At 40.6% G+C, this 20720-nt stretch overlaps 1 protein-coding gene across 13 annotated transcripts in view; it reads right to left on the bottom strand.

Moving 5' to 3' along the window:
* Positions 1-20720, bottom strand: part of rasal2 (RAS protein activator like 2) — a 365152-nt gene that overhangs the window by 64917 nt on the left and 279515 nt on the right. For all 13 annotated transcript variants that reach the window (XM_078218017.1, XM_078218020.1, XM_078218016.1 and 10 more), the window contains one exon: positions 5503-5656. In XM_078218017.1, the coding sequence (XP_078074143.1) occupies positions 5503-5656 (154 nt within the window). The remainder of the gene's footprint in view (positions 1-5502; positions 5657-20720) is intronic.

Genomic DNA, 20720 nt, shown 5'->3' with positions numbered 1-20720 from the left:
AGATAAAAACTTCACATTTAAAGTATATTAGAATGTGGAGAGTTCTGACCCGAAGTGGCTACACTTAAGACACCAGTGATGCCTATGCTGAATGGGAAGTTTTCAACCTTCAAACAGTGGAGGAGATTTAAAAAGATAATGTTAATGGAAGTAAATAGAAGGCTCAGGAAATCTCAGCCCGCATACCAATCATTGACTAAGTACCCAACCAAGTGGTTCACCTTCCAAATTTTGATAGGTATTTGACTTGAGGATTTTGGGGTGCAAGTCTCATTGATGCAGAAGGAAAATGGAATTATGACATTTAATTTTGAGTATTACTAATTCTGCTCATTATATTTCTATCCTTAATGTAAACTGACTATTTAAGGTAAGAGTGTAATTATTATAAGTTATGTTCTTTGATGTGTGTGTAGCAAAATTATTTTATTTAAATCATGAACATTGTGGCTTCATTCATTTAAAAATACTTCAGTTTTTGGATTCTAAAATAATTTAAAACGTTACTAGTCTCTATAATAATCACAACAACATTTAAACTAGTTTCTCGCTACAATGAAATCTGATTTCCCAGTGTATTTAGCTTCTTTATGTTGGGCCTCCAGCAAATTGCACCCAAATGGGAAATACTTCAGTTGTCTCAACAAAATTTCACCCATTGTTTCAGGACAGTTCTTCATCTCAGCTGCAGGTGCACAGGGAGAACAGGAGATGTCAGCCATCATCCACCTACAGCAAAACCATTTCTCTCATGACTTCCCCTTCATTGTTTTCTGATCACATTCTTTTTCAAGTGCTGTTAATTAAACATGTCTGCTTAGATCAGTTATTAGCCATCTACTCCAACTGCTCTTTAAAAAGAAATCATGCAGACATTGCACTCGGTTCGATTCACCCTATGCAATATCGAGAAATGGCTGAAGGGACTAGATACTGCAAAGGCTATGGATCCTGACAACATTCTAGCAATAGTACGAAAGACTTGTGCTCCAGAACTAGCTTCACCCTTAACAAAGCTGTTCCAGTACAGCTATAACAGTGGCATCTAACCAGCAATGTGGAAAACTGCTCAGGTATGTTCTGTCCAGAAAAAGCAGGACAAATCCAACCCGGCCAATTACTGTCCCATCGATCATCAACAAAGTGATGGGAGGCACTGTTGACAGTGTTATCAAGCAATACCTCCGCAGCAATAGCCTGTTTCTTGATGCTCAGTTTGGGTTCTGCCATGGCTACTCAGCTCTTGGCTTTAATACAGCCTTGCTCCAAACATGGACAAAAAAGGTGAGGTGAGAATGACTACCCTTGACATCAAGGCAGCATTTTTCAAGGAGCCATAGCAAAACTTAAGTCAATTGGAAGCAGGGGGTGAATTCTCCACTGATTAGATTCATACCTAGCACAAAGGAAAATGGTTGTGGCTATTGGAGGTCAACCATCTCAGTACCAGAGCATTGCTGCAGAGGTTTCTCGCGCCTAGGCCCAACCATCTTCAGCTGATTCATCAATTACCTACCTAAGGTCAGAAGTGGGGACCTTTACTGATGATTGCATAATGTTCAGCACCATTCACAACTCGTCAGATACTGAAGTACTCCGTGTCCCTATGCAGCAAGATCTGGACAACAGCCAGGTTTGGGCTGATATTGACAAGTAACATTACTGCCACACAAGTACCAAGCAATGGCCAAGATCAGTATGAAAGGATCTAACGTTCAATTGCATTATCATCACTGAATCCCCCAATCAATATCACTGACCAGAAACTTAACTAGACCAGTCAAATAAAAACGGTGACGACAGGAGCAGATCAGAGGTTTGGAATTCTACAGTATGCAACCCACCTCCTGACTCACCAAAGCTTGTCCATTATCTACAAAGCACAAGTCAAAAGTGCAATGGAATACTCTCCACTTGCCTGGATGAGTGCAGCTCCAATAACTGCAACTCATCAAGCCTCCTTCAACAGTACTTTCCAAATCATTGACCTCGACCACCTAGAAAGGGGCAACGTAATTCCACTATCCTCAAGCTCCCCTCCAAGCCACACACCATGTTGACTTGGAACTCTATTGCTCTCCCTTCACTGTTGCTGGATCAAAATTCTGGAACTCCTTTCCTAACAGCACTGTGGATGTCCCTACACCACATGGACTGCAGCAGTTCCATGCAGCGGTGCACCATCACCACCTCAAAGACAATCAGGACAGACAATAAATGTTGACCTAGCCAGTGAAATCAATGTCCCATAAAATAATTTTAAACATCTACATTATGAAACTGAAAGTAGCAGCAGGTATCTGCTCCATGTAAATAGCTTTGTGGGAATATTTAATTGAGTATTTTAGATGGAGATTATTTACAGAAATGAAGATCAAATCTTTGTTATAAATTTAATTTTCTCCAAAGGAACTCAATTTCCTGCCAACAATCAGGTAGTCTTTGCCTTTCAGTCACCCTAGAATTTCTCCAAAGAAATATTTCAAGTTTAAATAAATAAAATCTTCTATATTTAGCCAACACAATTTGCACTAATTTTCTTCTCGAATAACTATGCAAATAGCACAACCACATTTTAGGGGGTTATGTCTAAAGAGGCCTCTAATTTAGGTCAGTATAAATCATTCCAGCTGAAAATTTCGATCTTCAGTTGAAGACCAAGTATAACATTTCTGCTCTCCTCTGGGGAAATGCCTGCCATTTGCTCAAGCATCCTTTCTCCCTCTTGACAACAGTGAATCCACAATCTGCAACGGCCAGTAGAAACTTATGTCCTCCCATGCAAAACGCAGCCAGCTGAAGCACCAACATAAATTCAATAGAATTTCAAAATAACAAATCTTGATGAAACTTATTAGACTTATGACCAAGCCAACACATGGTTAAATATATCTGAATAAAAGGCACTCTTTAAATCTAACTGCGAAAGGCTGTTTGACATGAAGTAAAAACAAGCAAAAATAACAGCTGAATTGCACTACAACTTCTCCAGTCCAGAAATACCAGTTGTCCAGAACATTTTTTTTGAGTAAACCCATCATAGACTTGCCAGTCTACTGGTCAAGCACTGCAATAAATCAGGAAGGCATTGAATCACCTGATGTGACGATTGTAAGCACAAGAAAACTCAGTGCGAGGTTGCAAAACTGCTTGACCATACTGTCTCTCTCCGTCCCTGTCAGTCAGTGCGCCCCCCTCATCCCCGTCAGTCAGTGCGTCCTCCTCAGTCAGTGCGCCCCCCTCAGTCCGTGCGGTCCCCCCCGTCCGTGCGGCCCCCCCTCCGTCCGTGCGGTCTCCCCCCCTCTGTCCGTGCGCCCCCCCCCCTCCGTCCGTGCGGGCCCCCCCTCCGTCCGTGCGGGCCCCCCCCCTCCGTCCGTGCGGGCCCCCCCCCTCCGTCCGTGCGGGGCCCCCCCCCTCCGTCCGTGCGGGCCCCCCCCCCTCCGTCCGTGCGGGGCCCCCCCCCTCCGTCCGTGCGGGGCCCCCCCCCTCCGTCCGTGCGCCCCCCTCAGTCGGTCCCTCCGTCCCTGTATCTCTCTGTCAGTCCATTCCTCCATCTCTGTATCTCTGTCAGTCCATTTCTCCATCTGTGTAGCTCTATTGAGACAATGCTCCTTTAATCTTGAAAAATGATTTTTCAGTTTTCAACTGACTAAAAAATTTGCAATTTGAAATGAGACAGAACTAACTACTTAAAAATGCAAGGCCAGTTACTAAAGTGAAGCAAACAAGATGCCCTCAGTGAATTGAGGAATATCTCTCAAAATTTAAAGATGCATCAAAACTCATCACTGACCAAGGAAGAGACATTACAATGCAAATGCTGGATATTGAAACAATGACAACAACACAGACAACCCACCTGAAAGCCCTTGGAAAGGTACAATGGGTGAAGTATAAAAGGCCAATCTGCAGCCATGGAAGAAGATTGCAAGTTATGCAGGGAGTGTCAAGAACATGTTCAGCAGAGGAAACAGGCTGAATAGCAGCACTCTTTTGTAAAAAGTGTGTGTCACTCACTTCAAGAAGTCAAGCATCAGAAACAACCAGCAAACCGAGACCTTGTATTAATTGCAAAATCTTCTACATTTGACCAGATCCTAGAAACTAGCTAATCCAAATCAGCCACAATGTTTAAAATCTAAACCTCAAGGAAAATCAAAGGACATTTAACCAAACATTCATCAAACTTTCATATTGGACTCCAAATTCCCTTATTTTGTGTGGGTGTACATGCATGATGTTGCATCTTTATGCTTTTTTCTCTGGTGTGTCATTCATTAATTTGCTTGCTTCAACACAAGAAAACCATATTTGATTGGCTGTTCATTGCTCACTGCATAAATAATTAAATACATTTGGATTTGAAAAAGGCATATCCTTGTCAAATTGCAACTTCAACCATTGTTGTAACCAACTGAAGAGGCTGAACAGAGGGAAGCCAGTTAACTCCTTCGCACTTGGTCATAAGTAATCCAGAAAATTCCAATCAACTTTCCTAAATGTAACTGCATAGATTAAAATTACTTCCAAGTTAGTATCTAGAGTGTAACCCATATATGCACCTAAATGGTTATATGCCACAGGAGGGTACAAGATGGATTCCTGTTCACAGGGGATGTCACTGATATTTGTCAAGTTGAAGCCAGTGATAAGACTGTGTGCAGAGGAATAGCTGTCGTAAGAAATCAGCTCCCTGGCTAGGTTTGATTCAGAGATGTGAAACAAAAAACAAAAGCATAAGAAAGAGCAATATATAAAAAGCAGAGTGTTGAGAGCATATTTTAGCATCATATGACACAGTCCTTAAATAGCTTTATGTGAATCAAAACTTTCAATTGTCATGAAATAAACATTGCTGTCCTGATACAAGTGCAAACTCCCAGTCAATCCTACATTCTACCCAACATCTATCAGCTATATGTTAGAGTTTAAGAGTACCATTTTTCAGAAATATTAATCTTCCTCTGATCTCCCTTCCTTAAACATCTTCTGTGGCTGTGTGTAAGATTCATGCATGGCCTCTCCCAATGTATCTTTGACAAGGAGGCAGGTAAAAGCAGGAAGAAAAAACTCCCCATCTAAATTACTACTCTTCCCTGTGGAAAAGATCCTAACCTCTACTTTATACTCCACCATCAATGGTACATCAATTATACTATAGTTTCCATAAATAGATCTGTTGCATCATTCTGTCTGAACAGTGTGTCTCACTGATCTTCCTGTAAAGCCTGATGTGATTTAAAACATTACATTTGACTTTTACAGGATGCTCAGTGACCACTCGTTGATTACAAAATAAATGAAACTATTGCAGGGAATATCAATCATCTGTACCTGCTGTGGCAATGCAGCCTGATAGTATTGCATTATACATGTATGACTCAAATAGGTCATCTATCTCTGTTGCACGCACCTCAATTCTGAGACATTAGGTCAGTCCAATTAAAAACCGTCATTTTACCTATTATAGTTAAGAGTCCAGTTAGGGTGATGAAACAGTACCTCAAAGCAGAAGTCTTGTCCTAAGATGCTACTGTGCAAAGGTTTAACAAAGACGTCCTGCTCCATGCTTAACTCCAAAGCCTCAACCGCACTTCCAGGACTCAATAATGATTCATGGGAACGTGATTCTTTCAATTTTGGTAAAGCACGGGACCTGCAAACAATGAAAAATAAATTATGGCAAAATGCTTCACTGAGAATGTAAAAACCAAAATGTTAAGCTACCGAAAGCTTTTTGTGCAGCACAAAAGGCAATTATAATCAGAAACAGAATTATAAATCATATTTGTGTTTGCACTGTTAGTGAATGCATACACAGCTCTTTAATGTACAAGCCCTCTGCAGTTTTTCTCTCTTCCTCCATCTCCCATCAATGGTGAGGAGCACAGCAGCATTTTCATCTTGCTCAATGTTACTCTATAAACAAGCAAAATCAATCTGTAAGGGTAGGAGGTGTTGAACAAGGGTCTTGGTGAGATCACATCTGGAGTACCGTTTACAGTTTTGGTCTGTTTATTTAAAGCAGGATATAATTGCATTAGAAGCAATTCAGAGAAGGTTCATCTGACTCATTCTTGGGATGAAGGGCTTTTTTGATGAAGAAAGGCTAAAAATCTTGGGCTTATATCCATTGGAGTTCAGAAGAATAAGAGGCGATCAAATTGAAAAATTTCGGTTGGATACTGGGAGGATATCTCCTCTTATGGGAGAGATCATCCATGAATTTATTCACGGTCGTAGCTGAGTTAGAAATTGTTGATAGAGTCAAGGGTTATGGGGGCAAACAGAAAAGTGGTGTTAAGGCCACAACCAGATCAGCCATGATCTGATCAAATGTGGAGCAGGCTCAAAGGACCAAATAGCCAACACCTGTTTCTAAGTCCTATGTCCCTACCCTAAATGTTATTTGTCTGGATAGCCATAATAGAACAGGGGATCGAGGGGGAAGCGGGAATAGGGCCGAAGAAATAATAAATACATATCTTTCTTCAAATGGAGCCCAACTAAGGAGACCCTTTTAAGCGTGAGTGAAATATGCTGATTATGGACTTTTCCAGACCAATTTTCATAAATAATTCATCACCATGTTGTGTGAAAAATCACATGCTTAAAGATTTAAACAGAAAATAACATAATGCTTTTTTTCCCCTCTTGTTTTAGTTCTGAGTGGAATTCAGAATGTTCATCCATCTTGCCTACAGGATTTGAGAAACAACCAACATGTATACATAAAGACAAAATACTGCAGATGCTGGAATCCGAAACAAAAACAGAAAATGCTGGAAAAACTCAGCAGGTCTGACAGCATCTATGGAGAGAGAATAGCGTTTATATACCATCTTGTCATTTCCTAAGCATGTCAAGATCAATGCATTACATTTGTAGTGCAGTCACTATTTTTATATAGGCAAATCCAGCATCCAATCCATCACACATTCGACAAGAGTTAAGCAGAAGAGTGATACACAGGAATTTGTTCAGGAAAGTATGAACTTCACTGTCTGTCAGATCAAGGATATCAACTGCATCCTCTGCCTCATTACAACCACATTTGCCCATCTGTTCAGAGAAATGCCAACGAGTTCCTCCGAAAAAAATTTCAAAAGTGCAAATGATACGGCAAGAGCTTTATAAAATAAGAGCAAAAAATGTAGCCAACTTTGCTTGCTCCTGTCCAGTTTTCTTTCTCCTGTCTAAAAACACAGACCCAAACTTAACATCAGCATCCCTGCAGTGCCTCATACCACTAGTCATTCAGTGAGTCAGCCGAGACAGTAAATGTTGGCAAGTTACTTATCCACAGGGCAGAGGCAGGAAAATCATAGCCAACCCAAACTCAACATTCATGCTTTGTTGAAAAGTTTGACTAGATTTCAATCAACAGCAAGAACAAAGGCCAAATCATTCATGACTCAAATCAGTCCAACTCAGCACACAAGCAAAGAGATAAAACCTAGGGGCACCTTGATCGCAATGGTCCAGTTCCGTACAATGCTAACTTATCTGATAAATCATTTAGAATAGGCAATCACCAAATTGTCAGGTGGAATAATGAAAGGTACTATAAATATAACAGATGAAAGCTTAATGTGGGGCCATTATAGAATTAAAATTATTGCTTGACACACATTGAACATTGTCCCCCATTAGATGGCCCCTAAAATAAATCACCTACATTTTGCATTCCGTCCTCAACTTTACTTAACTACTCATATTCTGAGGTTACGATGGCTGGTTTGCTGCCTACCTCTCAGACCACTGTTGATGAAGCTCAGAGCGAGCTGTTATAAAGGGCCTATGAGAGGCAGAGGCCACTCTTTCTTTGATTATTTTTCATACTAAGTGCAGAAGTGCCTGACTGGTAATTTCCCACAGCAACATGACTGAGATCAGAAACTCAGTAGACTGAGAGAAATCAAGCCTGCTTCATAACACATAATGTCCAGCAGCTAACAGATCTATCCTTTAACTCCGTAGACACACTTAAAATGAAATAATTAAAACTAAGTCAAGGCACTTGGCTGTGTGTCTACATTCATTCCCTACCCAACTCCAAGATCTGCTCCAATGACAAAGAAATAAAAATATCAAGAGTATCAAAAATATCAAGAATATCAAATATCAAAAATATCAACCGTGAACCATTAATGCCCCATTGGAACAGATGCTGAGAACAGATTTGCAAATACTTCCAAAGCTTGGACAAGTGTGATTTCGTAAGTGCCACAGGCAATTCTATTCAGTCAGGAAACCAACATCACAGCACTAATGCAAAACAACACATGAAACAGCAGCATGTGAACAATGTCAAATGCTGCAAAGCCATTGTACAATGCTGCTCAAGTAACCTGTCACACATTGTGGATATACAGCAGCACTCCACATAACACCCAGCACTTAGCAATTTCCCTCAAATGCAGAGCCCATAAAAAAAGCAAAAATAAATCGCTTACTATATAATATGCTTCTGTCTGGATTCCAAAAATAGAATTGCCTCGGGGAGATGGTATTGAAAACTGTTGTTCTGCTTCCTTCAGTGTTATTTTTATTTATAAACCTTCTAGCATATGGCAAAGGACAGCACAACAAGCAACAAGACATGACTTACAAATCCTTTCAAAGAGGAGAGTAATCTCTGCAGGGTGCACAGAATTCACTTCTCTCTACTATGCTCGAGGAATCTGATTGCTTCCTGGCTCACCAGAAAACCTTGCTATTTCACTGTGCTCTGTGAAATACCCAACAGTCCCATTCAATAAATCTTTAAACCTGCATCGCTGATGGAACATTAATGTCTGTGCGCAATACCTCAACATGTAGTTTTGCAATTTGAATGCTTTGAAAAAAAATCCAAGATTTTTCTTTGCACAATTCAAAGGGGCTCGGCGTGCAGGGACAAAAACAACTGCTCTCCTCATAAATTAAAAAAAAACAAGAATCTGAATTCAAAATGGTATATTCAAGACAATAATGTCTTTATCAACTATATTAAATCTATGAAAAAACATATCCCACAGATTTTATGCGATAAATTGGCCAAAGTGGGGCAGAGGAAAAGCTGGAATAAATTATTGATACATTTATTTTACCAGAAGTAGTATAAGCATAAGAAGCAGTATTAGGTGCAGGGACATCACTTCAATCCCCACCCCTGCGCTCCTCAAGTCAGCACTAATGCTACAAAGTAATGCTCTTGTGCAGTTCCCTGCAGCCAGTTTATCAGCAAGCATCTGGTCCCCCTTCCTCTAGTGCCACATGAAGAATATGAGGGGGATGGGGGCAGAGAATCAGAGAAAGGATGTGAGATAAGGAAATAGAGCATGACAAATAAGATCAAACTTGACAAGTTTGATTTGCTGCGAGCAACGATAAGATATACCTAGCAGTTACTTACTATTTGTCTCACTGCCAGTAATTTGTTTTTACATGTATTTAACCTACATGTATAATAGGGTATGCATGTTTGTGATAGAGGTAACCAGTCTTGATCTTTACGTGTTTCCCAGTTAGGATGTCACAGCTACACATGTGAACCTCCACTGCTTCACCTTGTGGGTGTGCAAACAAAGACGTGTACTTGTGATCAGCTGGGTCACAGAGTGGTGGGCAGAAGAAAACCAATGAAACAAAAGTGAAAATTGACCCATGTTGTTCTCATGCACGTCATCTTGAGACAGCTGAAGGCATGATAAGACAACATTGACCCACACACCATCAGGTAATAAGAAATATGATGGATACAACAGCTCAAAGAATTTGGAATTTATTTTTAAAGCTGCATTCTCAATCAAAACTTTGATGTTTAGCTCAGAAGCTACTTAGCAAATTGTTATAATACTATACTTACATTAGGCAGCTACGTAGCCATTTAACAGAACATCCCCAGATCATGATGGGTCCAACAGATTAGGAGAGAAGGTGATCCCACCTTTCTCCTTGGCTAGGTTCTTGCCACAATTTTCAAATCACACACCAAAAGCAGGGTGTTGCACTTCAGTCTTTTATAGATCTCCTTTATTGCACAAATCTTCAGAACATATCAGTCCAACAGACAGTTCTGTTGCTGAAAACTTTGTCTGTCAAACTGAGCCACTTTGCTGGTTTGCACAATGCAGGATTGTACACTTTAGAAACTCCACTCCACATATGCAAGAAAAGAAACCATCACCTTGGAACAGCATCCAACTTCAGAAACTGAATATCCAACACATTTGAATGGCAAACTTCCTCTCAACTGCATGTTCAATATCAGATCAATTCCAATCATTGTTCCTTCTCATACAAGATAAACGAGGCAATTCTCTTCATTTTAGCCACAGGCCTAGAATGCATTGATTTTTTTTCCCCAAACGAGCAGGATCATCCATCCACCATGTTAAGATCACTTGAAGACAGGACACTTCTCTTCCCCTTGTCTCAATTACATGGTCGAACACCTGGTATCAATCTCTTGTCGAAAAAAAGGTCTCTTCAAATTCTACCCATCATTGACTTAAAAGGCCAGTTTCTTCATCTCCTTGCAAACACACAGCTGGAACAGGTCAAACCGCTCCCATTTCTTCAAGGCATATAATGGGATTAGAACGATTCCCTTCACTTCCAGCCACATTATGCGTTGATTCGCTTTTTCATACTTTAATAACATGCACAATAGAGAGAAAGCGAATTGTTTAAAGGAGCAAACAAATCGCTTTGTCACCAGCACTTAAACAACATAAACATGGGCCTTACGCACAATTGCTTTGTCCCACCTGGGGCTGTTGTTATGGCAATGCACCTATGAGAAGATTAGTGTCTGAAAGCAGCAGGGGCCATGAGCAGCAGTTCTACTTTCATGCTGCTTCTTTACTGCAGCACTCGTTGAACAACACACTGATCTCAGCAGCAGAAATCAATGTGACCCTCAAGAAGAACAATAGTAATTTCACCTCGAGAAGGACTGTCCATCACATGACATCTTCAGCGTCTCCGAGCACACCCCAGCTGAGCAGTGAGCTCGAGTGCAGCAGCCCACTGCGTAAAATGCTCTCATACAGATGCTTTCATCTGGATTCCGGCCAAGTCAAACTGTAGTGACAAGGATTAAATATAGAATGATGGATGGTCAGGAGCAAAACAGAAGATATTTACTGGCCAGATATCAGCTTGGTAACTGCACAAAGTCAAAAGCAAGGGACCTGATGTATATCTTCGTCATTTATCTTTCAACCATTTGGAGAGAAAAGACTTTTAAAATCTTTTAAGCTGTTTTATTTCTCATTAAAATATGACTGGCATTACATAAGGATGAGTTGGCTGCACAGGTAAGCAAATAGTTTTAATTAACTGCAGTAGACCAGGAAGCTGAGTGATGAAAACTGTAGGAAGATGTCAGATTAAACAAAATAGATGCTAATTGGAACAACATGGGATGACAGATCGGTATGTTAATGGCTGCATGGAGGTATCTGTTCTGAGCAGTCTCAGGTAGCAATGTGGCTTTCATTGCTACCTCCTTGATATTTAGAGGGCATGTATTTATGTCAAGACATATGAGATGATGTGCCACTTACAGTATTTTTTGGGATGGGTAAAAACAGGCATGGACAGTTTAGTACCATAAAATAAATGGGGAATACATATTTTTAAAAATCATTCAACGTTTTTAGAAAGTAATTTTTTCCCTCTTTGGTCATCCTTGAGGAAACAGAAGTGAACAGGGAGAGCAGGTTTGTGTCTGGGGGGAGGAGAAAAATCAGAGCAGTACTTCAGAATTAAAGGAATGCATTGCCTCACTTCATAATTCAACCCCCACTCCAAAATGGGCCATTTCTCAAAGGAAATTTAAGATAAATTCTCAGTGTCATGTGAGCCACACCTTTGCGAAAAAGTAAACTTTTGCCTTGAAAAACAGTATAATTTGAATTATGCCCAAGTGGTAAAAGATATACCAGAGTTGGAAAGCTCCACATAATCTAATTATGGTAGGACTAAAAGGGCTATTTAATTTGACAACAGTGACTTGGTCAAAGCCAAGAATTTGTTTTGCATCAGGCAATACCAAATGCCGTGAGCCTCAGGTGAGTGATGGGTCAAACCATTCTTGCTCAGCAGCAAAGTTAAATGCAACCAGCTTATATCTAGGCAGGTTTCCACAGCTGAATTTCCCCTTAGTAAATATTGGCCTAGTTGCAACAGCCAATTGCTGCCCGACGGCAACCGGCTAACCTGACAAAGACCAGGAATTGAATCTGGGAACATGCTATTGTGTAGAGCATAATGTTCAACCATTCCTTCACCCACTAGGGCACTCAGGATCCCAACAATTCTAAGTTAAGCTAAACTGTCCATTAAAAAAGTGGTTGACTGCCCAATGTTCATGGCATCAATTCTGTGAGTACAATTGAAAACATGACATTTCATCACAGCCCTAGTTTCTAGTCTCACTGCAAGTAAATCACCTATGCCCAAGTTGAAAGGCTTTTGACACACAGGATTGTAACATTCAAATCAATCATGAATAATAAAGGTACCATAGGTGCTTTTCCTGCAGTTCTATCTGGATGGGCTTTGCAGGCAACCTGTGATGTATCATAGAACATAGATAGAACATAGAACAGTACAGCACAGAACAGGCCCTTCGGCCCACGATGTTGTGCCGAGCTTTGTCTGAAACCCAGATCAAGCTATTTCCTCCCTATCATCCCGAAGTGCTCCATGTGCCTATCCAATAGCTTCTTAAATGTTCCTAAAGTTTCTGACTCCACTATCCCTGCAGGCAGTCCATTCCACACCCCAACCACTCTCTGAGTAAAAAACCTACCTCGGACATCCTTCCTATATCTCCCAACATGAACCCTATAGTTATGCCCCCTAGTTACCGCTCCATTCACCCGAGGAAATAGTCTTTGAACGTTCACTCTATCTATCCTAGCAGTCTATGGGTCACTGTCTGTGTGTTGTTTGCACGTTCTCCTTGTGTCTGCGTGGGTTTCCTCCGGGTGCTCCGGTTTCCTCCCACAGTCCAAAGATATGTGGGTTAGGTTGATTGGTCATGCTAAATTACCCCTAGTTTCCGGGGGATGAGTAGGGTAAACATGTGGGGTTATGGGGATAGGGCTGGGTGGGACTGTTGTTGGTGCAGGCTCGATGGGCCGAATGGCCTCCTTATGTACTGTAGGGATTCTATGATACGTGTTTTAAAGTAAATGCTAGCACCTAGCACTCCCAGATCAGTTGCAGAGAAAAGCTCTATCTGCTTTGCCCCCAATCATATTTTAACCAATATTCCTTTTTTAAAAAAATGCAACATCTATCATCCCATCCAATTTTATGCAAGCAGGTCGGTGACGAATGGTTGTGGTCTTATATTAGCAACTCAGAATTGAGAGTTCAAATCCCACCATATCAAATTGCAAAATTGAATTCAATAATCTTGTAATATGTGGATAGTTTCACTGATTCATTTTGGAAAAGAACCTGCACCCGTCAAGGTGCGACTCTAGTCCCATACATGGTTGGTAATTAATGCCTCTAGGTCAACTAGTGAGGGGAGTAAGTATCAGCAACATTACAAGAATTAAAAAGTAAAATTCTTTTAACTATTTATGATGTTTGATTATCAGTGATCAATTGCTGGGCAGCACTAAACAAACTCACAATGACTCCATCACAGCAGTCCATTCTGAGGGTGAATATGACCACTCAAAGAGATGGCCATCATTTGCTAACAATTATGAAATTGAACATCAACAAGCCAAGTACATCAAAAAACTGGAGATTTACATTATAAAAATATGGGTCCTCAATGTGATTTCAAGCCTTTAATCACATTTCAGAGTTGAGATAGCCAAATTAACCTCGGTATACTTGTTAATGATGTTCTGCAATCCATGAGATTAATAATGTCTAGACACTCCAAATATCTGTCTTTTGAAACTAAGATTTCTCTTCTAGTGCAGCATTATCTTGGAGTCACTCACTCTGAACAAATCGGAGGACTGTATCTTGATTAAATCCTCCGATTATGGATTGAATAATTGCTTCCTGCTTGTGATGTTAACTGACAGAAAACAGCAATCAACAAATACTCATGGTCTCTGGTTTTTGTAACAAAGGATTATTAGAGCAGGCACTCCTATACTTGCTCAACATATTCCTGCTTTAGTGTGGAAACCAAACAGAAACAATGACAGAAACATGTTATATAATTTTTTTAAAATACTGGTTAAATCAACAATCTCCAAGTCCAACAAGTGGAAATGTAATTGTACATTTCATGGGACGATCAACAACAATGACAAGTATTGGTATGTTTGGCAATGCAACATGGAACTGCTGTTTGGAAATAAACCTGTAACTGTATTTTATTCAGCAATAACAAGTATATACAACTTAAAATGGGTCACTTGCATGCAGGTCAGTGAAATTTCCAAAAATAAAAACATGAATCATTTCACTCTAGATTGCATATCAAGAGCTTTTTATGAATAGTTCGTTGCAGTGAAAGATACTGGATACACACATCAAAACATTCAATAGCAGCAATTCACTTTCTACTGGCACAGACCGTCTGGCAAACCTACTCACTGTGCAATAGGAATAAGGTTTGTATCACTGATAGCTTTCTCTTCAGTTGCAAAACTGTATTTAGAAAAATCCTGAATGGAAAGCATAGCAAAAGCATATACACAGATCACACAGAGAAGACCAGCACACAAAGAATGTCAACTGCTGAGACAGATTATCTTTTTCATTAAATAGTGAGGCATTCTGACCACGTGGTCACTTATCCTGTAGCTATCTTCAAAGCAAAAGGGGATGCAATGTCAAATCAAATCAAAACAGAATCCCTTTTCATTAGATAGAAAACCAAGGCTTTTTAGATATTGGAAAAATGCTCCATTATCTTGAAAATGACATTTTGTAAACGCAAAGCTGATCTGATCACACAGTTGTCTGTGGACAGAATCCTGGATGCGTACAATACCTGCACTGCAGAGTGCTGGGTAAGTAGGTTACCAGACCTTGCGGAACAATAAATTCTGGTGACATGATGAAAGTTCCTTCAGGCAGGCTGCATCTGAAAGGGCACTTGCTCATGCAGAACCAGCCAGAGATTTGCCTCAGTCTTCCTCTGATACCTTAAAGCCTACTTTCCTTCAATCAGTATTATTTCCTTGGTTCTTCAGCTGGAAACATCAGCTGCTACATCCAAGAGACCAAGGTTTAATTGTGAGCTCAATCCAGAGTCCAACTGTCCACAATAATTTAATTCCAGTCAACTGCTGCATCTGCTAACCTGGAGTTAAATGAAGCCTAGCTTCGAGTGACAGAGGTCAACCAAGAAATTATAAATTCACAACAAATAACCTGTACTAGCAACAGTGGCGTAATGCTGTTGTTGTTAGACTGGTAATCCAGAGACCAGGGTAATGCTATGGGGACTCGGGTTCAAATCCCACCACAGCAGGTAGTGCAATTTGAATTTAATTAAAAAAAATATGGAATTAAAACTCTGCTGACGCCCGTGAAACCATTATTGTATAAACCCATCTAGTTCTGGAAATCCACTATCCTTACCTGGTCAGGGCTACATGTGACTCCAGACTGGGCACTCCCCTGACAAGTGGCAAGTAATGTTCATGTCACACAAGTGCCAAGCAATGACCATCTCCAACAAGAGTGAATCCAACTATTACCTGTTCATATTCAATGGCATTACTGTTGTTAAATCTCTCATTAACAACACCCATTGACCAGAAACTGAACTGGACTAGTCACATTAAATACAGTGGCGACAAAAGCAGATCAGAGGCTAGGAATCCTGTGGCAAGTAACTCACCTCCTGACTCCCCAAAGGCTGTCCACAGGCTAGAAAGCACAAATCAAGCGCGTGATGGAATACTCTCCACTTGCCTTGATGAGTGCAGCTCCAACAACACTCAAGAAGCTTATCATCCGGAACAAAGCCATCTATTAGATGGGCATCCCATCAACAAATATTCACTCTATCAACCACCAACGTACAGTGGCAGCGGATTGTACAATTTACAAGATGCACTACAGGAAATCAAGGCTCCTAAAGATTTTTTAAGTTTTATTTATTAGTGTCACAAGTAGGCTAACATTAACACTGCAATAAAGTTACTGTGATAATCCCCGAGTCGCCACACTCCGGAGCCTGTTCGGTACACTGAGGGAGAATTTGGCATTGCCAATGTACCAAACCAGCACGTCTGTCGGACTGTGGGAGGAAACCGGAACACCAGGAGGAAACCCATGCAGACACAGGCAGAATGTGCAGACTCCGCACAGATAGTGACCCAAGCCGTGGATCTAACCCGGGTCCCTGGTGCTGCAAGGCAGCAGTGTTAACCACAATGCCACCGTGCCAACCTCCCCTTGGGCAGCATCTTCCAAACCCACGATCACTACCAGCTAGAAGGACAAGGGCAGCAGATACATAGGAATACCACCATGTAGAAGTTCCTTTCTAAGCCACACAACACCCTGACTTGGAAATATATTGCCATTCCTTCATTATTGCTGGGTCAAAATCCTGGATCACTCTAACAACAATTTGTATATACCCTACATCACATGGACTACAGTGGTTCAAGAAGGCAGCTCACCACCACCTTCTCAAGGGCAATTAGGTATTGGCAAGAAATGCTCCAAGTCAGAGAAGCCCACATCCCTTGAATGAATTTATAAAAAAGATAATTCCGAAGTTAAACTTGTACACAAGGCAACAAATGGCTTAGAAATATATTTTACATTCTTTTTGTATAGTATTGCTTCCTGTCACTTGTGCTATTCATGATGTGGAGATGCCGGCGTTGGACTGGGGTAAACACAGTAAGAAGTTTAACAACACCAGGTTAAAGTCCAACAGGTTTATTTGGTAGCAAAAGCCACACAAGCTTTCGAGGCTCTGAGCCCCTTCTTCAGGTGAGTGGGAATTCTGTTCACAAACAGAACTTATAAGACACAGACTCAATTTACATGAATAATGGTTGGAATGCGAATACTTACAACTAATCCAGTCTTTAAGAAACAAAACAATGGGAGTGGAGAGAGCATCAAGACAGGCTAAAAAGATGTGTATTGTCTCCAGACAAGACAGCCAGTGAAACTCTGCAGGTCCACGCAACTGTGGGAGTTACAAATAGTGTGACATAAATTCTGATTCTAGGATCGCATGATAAAGACTCAGGAGGAAAAAAGCAGAAATATTTATGTGAAATAGTGTGACATAAACCCAATATCCCGGTTGAGGCCGTCCTTGTGTGTGCGGAACCTGGCTATCAGTTTCTGCTCAGCGACTCTGCGCTGTCGTGTGTCGCGAAGGCCGCCTTGGACACCGCTCGACAATCACCAGGCAAGACTGTTCTCTTCCTGTTGGGGAGCACTTCAGCGGTCACGGGCATTCGGCCTCTGATATTCGGGTAAGCGTTCTCCAAGGCGGCCTTCGCGACACACGACAGCGCAGAGTCGCTGAGCAGAAACTGATAGCCAGGTTCCGCACACACAAGGACGGCCTCAACCGGGATATTGGGTTTATGTCACACTATTTCACATAAATATTTCTGCTTTTTTCCTCCTGAGTCTTTATCATGCGATCCTAGAATCAGAATTTATGTCACACTATTTGTAACTCCCACAGTTGCGTGGACCTGCAGAGTTTCACTGGCTATCTTGTCTGGAGACAATACACATCTTTTTAGCCTGTCTTGATGCTCTCTCCACTCCCATTGTTTTGTTTCTTAAAGACTGGATTAGTTGTAAGTATTCGCATTCCAACCATTATTCATGTAAATTGAGTCTGTGTCTTATAAGTTCTGTTTGTGAACAGAATTCCCACTCACCTGAAGAAGGGGCTCAGAGCCTCGAAAGCTTGTGTGGCTTTTGCTACCAAATAAACCTGTTGGACTTTAACCTGGTGTTGTTAAACTTCTTACTTGTGCTATTACCAGGATCGCATTATTACAGTATTGGTGGAGTGGAAAAAGTCACAGTCTTGCATTCATGTTTTTGGTGGGGGTGGGGAAGTATTCCATATGGTCGCCTCCAGAGAATTCAGAGTCCTTATCACCAATTCAATGTTGAAATGAACTAACTACGGGACTTTGTGAGGTCAAGAAGGATGGTTTGCAATAAGGTTGCACAAATGCTTCAGTGTGAAACAGCCTCATTATGCCTCTTATTCTGCAGGCAATATTTTTCTTCATAGCATTGGGAGTCATAATAGAATAATACCTTGTTATGAATATTTGATCACTGCTTTTAAATGCCCAACCGAAAATTAGAACAATATGCTGAATCTGGTCAAAAAATAATTCAGAAAAAAATAAGGCATCTTGGAATATGTACTTGGTGTTATTTGTGGAGAGGAATGGAGCAAAAAGCATGTATGCCAACTTACAAAACTAGCACAAATTCCCCAACAGTTTCCAAAATCTTGAGCAGTTCCTAAAGTCGATGGCTTATGAAGGGCCCTTGATTATAAGTGAAAAACGGTAATCTACCTTTAATTCAAATTACACCTTTCCTTTTTCTGTTTCCCTCAATTCAATCAGGCATTCTTTATCTACCCACTCTGACTCCTTCCATCAAAAAAAAATCAAACTGGCACTCTCCCTGCTCTCAAGTCAAGTTTGACCTGACAATTTTGTACCAGTCCATGTTGGCATGCTCTCTCCTCAATTAATACTGTTATCATTTTTTCTTTATATTCCAAAGTGCTGTGTCCAGTTTCTTACATCCTTCTTACAGTTTTCTAGTCTTTCTTCTTAAATATCATCCATGTCACCCATTCCATCTCCCCATCCCATGACACAATTTCCGTTAACCTAATCCCTGAATTGTTCCTTTTGCCGTGTTATTTGTTCTTCACTGCCATCCATTTCCTACATCCATTTCGATCCATTCCATCTTTGTTACACCAATACAACACAGAAAATTAAATATTCAATTCAAATTCCAGGTCAATGACCTATGTACATGTGATGTTTCAGTTTATCCATTTTACTTAAAAAGGACTAAATGAGAAAAGTAGTTAGTTAAATAACATATGCTGGAGATAAAAACAGAAAATATAGTACCCAACTGGTCAAACAGCAGAATGAGTGCTTCAGATCAATTAACTTCCTCCAGAACTGGGAAAAATGTCACAATAACAGTTTTAAAAACAAATAAGAACAGGGAAAGGGGAAAAGGAAAGAGCAAGAGGGAAGATATATGACAGGGTGGAAGATCTGATGAAAGCTCATTGACCTGAAAGGTTAAGTCTGGTTCTTTCTCCACCAATGCTGTGGGATCACCTCAGCAATTTCAGTTTTTATTCCAGATTTCTAGGAGCCACAATGTCTTGCTTTTTAGATTAAATGACAAAAGTCCAAGGTTGAAGGTGATTTTAGCAAGTTCCTCTGTCCGCACCACCTTTAATGCCCACAGTTACATAGTTGCCCTTATTTAAGTTTAAAATACTTAGTCTTAGACCCACTCTTCTCCCTTACAAACTGGATGTGAAAATCAATCATATCATGGTCACTGCTACCTAGGAGTGCCTTGAAACTGAGGTAATTAATTAATCCTGTCACATTACACAGTACTAAGTCTAAACTAACCTGCTCCCGAACCGATTTCTGAACATGCTATTCTAACAAAGTATCTCAAAAGCATTTTAAGAATTCCTCAAGCAGGCTACTCCTACCAATCTGATTTTCCAGTTTACAGTCACCCATGATTATGGTGCTTCCTTCATCACAAGCACCCAATATTTCTTCTTGTATACTTTGGACCTACATTATAGTTAGTTACTGTTAGGGGGCTAGTTGACCCTCCCACTAGTAACCTCTTTCTCCTACTATTCCTCATCTCTCCCAAAACCGATTTCACATCCTGATCTCCTGAACTAAGGTCATCTTTAACTAGTTCCAACTCTAACTATTGCCCCAAGAGAGAAAATTAACTTGTGTATTAACATAGCAATCTGAAAAATAAAGTGTGATATATGGCACATTAATGCAGATTTAACAAAAAATAAGATTGCTAGCTGTAGCTGTTACCTGTCTGCACAGGCCTGTTTATTATATCGTTCTCACAACTCAGTAACTATTAAATTCTGTACCCCAGTTATCAACTGATAACAACTAGCTGGAGGACTAAATTAACGTTTCTCAGTGAGTCACTTTCCCAACGTCTGTTTTACGGGCTATGATGGCTGCTGATGGAACTTGAAATTTCTTGCACCTCTGAAAGTGTTCAGAGAGGTGCATAGTCAGGCAGGCTCCATGAGGGGTTTGGGTCAACTGCGAGCGCTTTCAGGAGATGTCGCCACCTTTACTCAGATCTGCACGCTATCTGCCACGATTATTTTCTCATCAAAGACACCTGCTCCGAATCAGCAAAAGATGCACAGAAACTCAATTCTGCTTGAATTCTATCCTTGAACAGCTATCCTTCAAAATTGTAACATCGTGCTAAATGCTATGAAGAAATGCATTTGTGCTTCAGTGAGGATGTCTCAGTCATCCCTCTCTTCTGTTTTGTTATTTAAATCTAGGGATCTGGAACCGTCTGGAGTTAGCATGGGCAAAGGGCTCTGAAAATGCACTCCCCATTTGTTTGGTCTTTTGAGTGGAATTTCACCATATTCCTGCAAGATAAACTCTACATAAAATGACTGTCTCCGAATTGTCCTCAGCAGCAATAAACTGTAATGGACACAGGAT

The sequence above is a fragment of the Mustelus asterias genome, chromosome 8 (genome assembly GCF_964213995.1).
Source record: "Mustelus asterias chromosome 8, sMusAst1.hap1.1, whole genome shotgun sequence".
In the NCBI taxonomy this organism is placed as follows: Eukaryota; Metazoa; Chordata; class Chondrichthyes; order Carcharhiniformes; family Triakidae; genus Mustelus; species Mustelus asterias.
Note: the sequence above shows the minus strand (reverse complement) of the source record. Positions and strands in the feature narration are given on the sequence as shown.